Source organism: Apis dorsata, unplaced genomic scaffold (genome assembly GCF_000469605.1).
Source record: "Apis dorsata unplaced genomic scaffold, Apis dorsata 1.3 scaffold_207, whole genome shotgun sequence".
NCBI lineage: Eukaryota > Metazoa > Arthropoda > Insecta > Hymenoptera > Apidae > Apis > Apis dorsata.
The window spans coordinates 936,591-941,356 of record NW_006263491.1 but is presented as its reverse complement, the minus strand read 5'-3'; the positions used below and the strand labels follow the sequence as shown (position 1 = coordinate 941,356).

Genomic DNA, 4,766 nt, shown 5'->3' with positions numbered 1-4,766 from the left:
TTATTCGCAACCACATATTCATATATTTCAAAATTATATATTCAAAAATAAAATAATAAATAAATATGAAAAATAAAATTTTCATTTTTCTTATTTTATAATTATAAAATTATTTTAATCAAATTGCTAATATTTTTCCAGTGAAAACGATAACATAATAATAAAAAAAACATAATATTCAGATAATCTTTAATAGCAAAAATAATACACATATGTCTCTAGGAATTTAATATATGCATCATAATTAATAATATACACAAACACTTTTTTTCTATCTCACTCTATCTCATTCACAATTAACAAAATCTTCACAAGTCTCAATAACTATTCCTTAATACCAAAATTGTACAACCCCCTCTTGGACCAAATCTCTCAATTTTAAAATGAAAATATGCATTTCCATTCAATCGAGTCACGGAACTCTGGTGCAATAGGAATCCAAAGCAATCGAGTTGTAAGAGAACGGCAATTCTGTTGTTTATTCGCGGCTTTCCCCACTCGTGGCAAGTGTTTTCACCTCTTTAGTCTTTGCTCAGCGTAGTGTCGGCCCAAACATCGCCAAGACAAGTGACGAGATTTGGTTCTCTTCGATCGGGCCGCGCTCTTTACCGGAAATACGATCCATCCTTCCGCGGACTATGTCGCGACTTTTCATCTTTTTTCTTGCTTGTCTCCTCGTGACCATTGCTATCTCGTACGCAAAACCAACGATCTATAAAAGGAATCAAGACAATGTGTTCGAACCAGGTGAGCAAATGTATTTCTAATTAGAAATTGATATTCGAACAATTGTATCTTGTACTGTTGTTTATGGTTGACATTCGCTTTGGAATAAATCCTAATTTTATATTATATTGTATTATATTGTTGTATAGATGTGATAGTTTTTTGTGACGTGGAAAAGTGTTCGGTTTTGAATGTTGAAAGTGAAACGAAATAATAAAAATTTCATAATAATTTTCTAAAAATTAATAATGACAATTTTTTCTATTAGTATTCGTTTCCTGTTTTTACTCTTTTAAATTTAGTGTGAAAAAGATAATTTTTGTGAAATTAGTTTTTCTAGTGACGAAAGAATTTTCTAATTACATCATCATTTCGTTTTATTTCTATCTCTCCATCTAAGATAAATTTAAATTGCTTATAATTTAATAAATAAGCCTTGATCAATATATTTTATATCTTTCGTATATTAACTTTCACATTTTTTTTAGCTTCTCTAGAATTGATTCAAAGATATTTTACGACTTTAATAACATCTTTTATAATATATTACATATATATTACATATAGTAATAATAATTTTAAGTTATTTTTTTTTTATATCACATTAATTCATTAATATTTCTTACATGCTTTGTTATTGTATTTTTACGTTTTAAAAATTGCAATAATATTTTTTAATGAATTTCATATTTCGTTTGACTGAAAACTTTTTGTCAAGAATTTCATCGATTCCGTATTGAAACTTTCATTCCATGAAAGTGCTCCTTGCCTGAATGAATCTCAGAAAGCGAGAGATAACGAGTCGAATAAGACGCTTCTTAAAAAAAAAATCGAAAGTTTCGGTTTCTCTTTTTCCAATCTCGACAGAGATCGAGGTCTTGGTCGCACGCGAGCATCTGGCCACAGAAAAGCTTTCACCTTAATTGTTGCTACGCTACATAGATACTGAGATGCGCCTTGACCTCCCTTTTCGTACCGATAAATCTTCTTTTTCTTCTCCTTTTTTTCTCTTCGCACGCGTTTTCCGCTTTACGTACAAACGCTTATGCGAATCTTGACAAACAGGCGTAACTTGTAATCTATCGTGATGACTAATTCGTGTAGAATTGTTTTCCTTGTTAGTCAGAGTAAAGATGGTAACATTGAATGGAAAAACGATGGTATTAGAATAGAAAAAAAAAATTAAAATTTGAATGAAAAAAAATTTTTGTTTAATCTTTTGAATCTTTCTTTAGTAAAAAAAAAATAGTTTCTGTAAAATTAATTTTTGAATATTTGTTGTATTTTATCGATAAAATTTTATGAATGAGCTTTCGAATAGGAATTATATATCAAACAATTTTTTTAATTTGAAATTTTAATATAATATTATTATTATAAATTTTTATAAAAATTGGAAATTTTTAGATTTATAAACGAACAAATTAAAAATATTTACAAAATGACAATTTTGTTTAATTAAATTTATTCCAAATTTAATATGAATTTCTTCAAAAATTTTCATTTTTGAATCAATTTACTTTTGTTTAATAAAAAATATTTATTGATAAATAAATTATTGAAAAATATTTTATGAAAATAAAAATAAAATTAATAAAAAAAAATTTATAAAATCAATGAAAATAATTTTTAAATTACTTCTAGCATCTTAAAAAATTTGATCAAAAATTCTTTTGCTATTAGAAGTTGTTATGAAAAGTAAAAAAGAATTTTATTCCTATTTTGTTTTATTTTACTTCTTACATTTGTAGCAATAGATTATATTATAATTGTCGCAATACAACATTCATTTTTAATAATTTTTTAAACAATTAAATTAATAAAAACAATTATTTCGAACAAAAGTTATTCAGTATTCACAAAGAATTGACAAAGAATTATAATAATTGGTAAAAAATTTATTTAAAAAAATATTAAAGTAATCTTTTTTTTTAACGAAATTGTATATTTTTATATATATCGATACGTTCTTGTACTTTTTTTTAATAGTATCAGTTAAAATAGTATTAATTAATCTCGTGTCGAAAATTGATTGATTCACTGATTAGTTATAATTTTTATCCTAAAATCTTTACATGTGCGATTGGAAGGACGGTGAGAAGAATAAAATTGAGAAGTCGCGATTCATGGCCATGGTTTGCCAAATAAAGGATGTCTTGAAATCTGAATTTTCTTAAGGCGACATTTGACAGGTGGGAATAACGGAACAATGACGTCACTTGATACACAACGTGGGCTTTGATTATAGCAAGGTTACAGGATCGGAATAGATCTTATTCCCAATACAATTCTTAGAGAGGATAAACATGTGTCTTGTGATTTGATTTGGTGCAGTTTGAGAGAGAGAAAGAGAGAGACAAATTAATTAATATGGATCTACATATATATTGTTATATATGTTATAAATGTAATGAATAATATCTAATGATATAATATAATATTTATTCGTCAATTACAAAAATATAAGTAAACACAGAAATTCTAACCTAATTTAATTTTTGTCGATTTTATTTTAACAATATAAAGAATGAAATAGTTAATGAAAGATAAAAAAGAAATAAAAGCAGAAAGAGATAAAATAGAAAAAAGAAATAATGGGAATAAATTATAAAATTAAATGAGAATAAGATATTTATAGTATTTATATTATATATGTATATTAATACATAGCTTTGGAAGATCGATTATAAACATATTTAAGATTTCTTTCTTCAATAATTAATTATTTAAGTTGATAAAATTATAAACAAGTTTAAATTTACATTAGAAGTCAAAGGAAGATAGAATGAACAGTTTTCGTCGTTTTATTTAAAATTTAAGTTGCTTATGAAACTAATAAGTAATAATTAATAAATAAATTTCAATTGATATTTTTGAAAATCAATTTTTGTATTTTATTTTGGTTTCTAGAATCAATAAACAAACTCTTCAAGGAAAGAATGTATTGCAATATATTAATATCTTTTATATATTGTTAGATATGCAATGATACATAATATTATAATAATATATATATAATAATTAATTATAATTAACACATATAATATTATTATATATTATTATATTTGTAACAATATAAATATTACAAAGCAAAGTTATTTATTTTCTTATTTCTGTTTCTTCCAGTGAAATTTTTTCTGACAACTCTGATTGAGAAATAAATAAATAATATATAATGATATGATAAATGAATAAATAATATATCGTACAATAATATACGATAATATTATATATAATTGAAAAAAAAATTAATTTCTTATATACGAAATAAGCGAGTAATAAAGCAATAAAATATATCCTATTTAAATTTAATTCAATTATATACCATTTCTTTGATGACACTATAAAACTAATAAATGACGAATCGATTTTATTATATATTTTTAAATCATATTTAAATAAGTTCATCACTATATTTTCCATCTATATTGATACTCAATGACGATACTATATACTATTATATTATATACTGACGATATTATATACAAGGATTTCTAGAAATTGCTTATAAGAGAAAGTAATATAATTATTGAATTAAAATTTCTTCTGTTATTCTTATTATTTTTTTTTTTTTAAAGAATATATAGTATAAGAGAAATAACATTAATATCATATCTTATGCTGTACTAATAAAAATGGAAAAATATAACGAGTATACTATTGTACTATACTATTTTTTTTTTCCATTTTTTCTATAGAATGAATTTTCAAAATTTGATCCTGACAATCTTGAAGATAATATGTAACAATATGTAAGAAATGTAGATTCTTGATTCTTTAAGTACCAATTTAATTTTAAAAAGTACTATTTTAATTTAATTTGAAAAAATTTTTTTCAAATTATACATTTAATTTAATTTTTATATATGCTAGTAAATTATTTCATATAAAAATTCATTTATTTCTATAAATTAAATGATATAGCATATATACATATAATAATTTCACGATTATATATTGCAAAATAAATATACAAATTCAAGAAATAATAATAAGAAAAGATTATTGTGTGATATTTTTCAAAATATTTAAAGAAATAC

General features: G+C 23.0%; 1 protein-coding gene across 1 annotated transcript in view; it reads left to right on the top strand.

The window, feature by feature from the left end:
- Nucleotides 1-487: 487 nt before the first annotated feature.
- The window catches only part of LOC116185537, a 7,788-nt gene continuing 3,509 nt past the window's right edge, over nt 488-4,766 (top strand). The window contains exon 1 of the mRNA XM_031510120.1: nt 488-747. Within this exon, the coding sequence (XP_031365980.1) occupies nt 639-747 (109 nt within the window). The 5' untranslated portion in view covers nt 488-638. The remainder of the gene's footprint in view (nt 748-4,766) is intronic.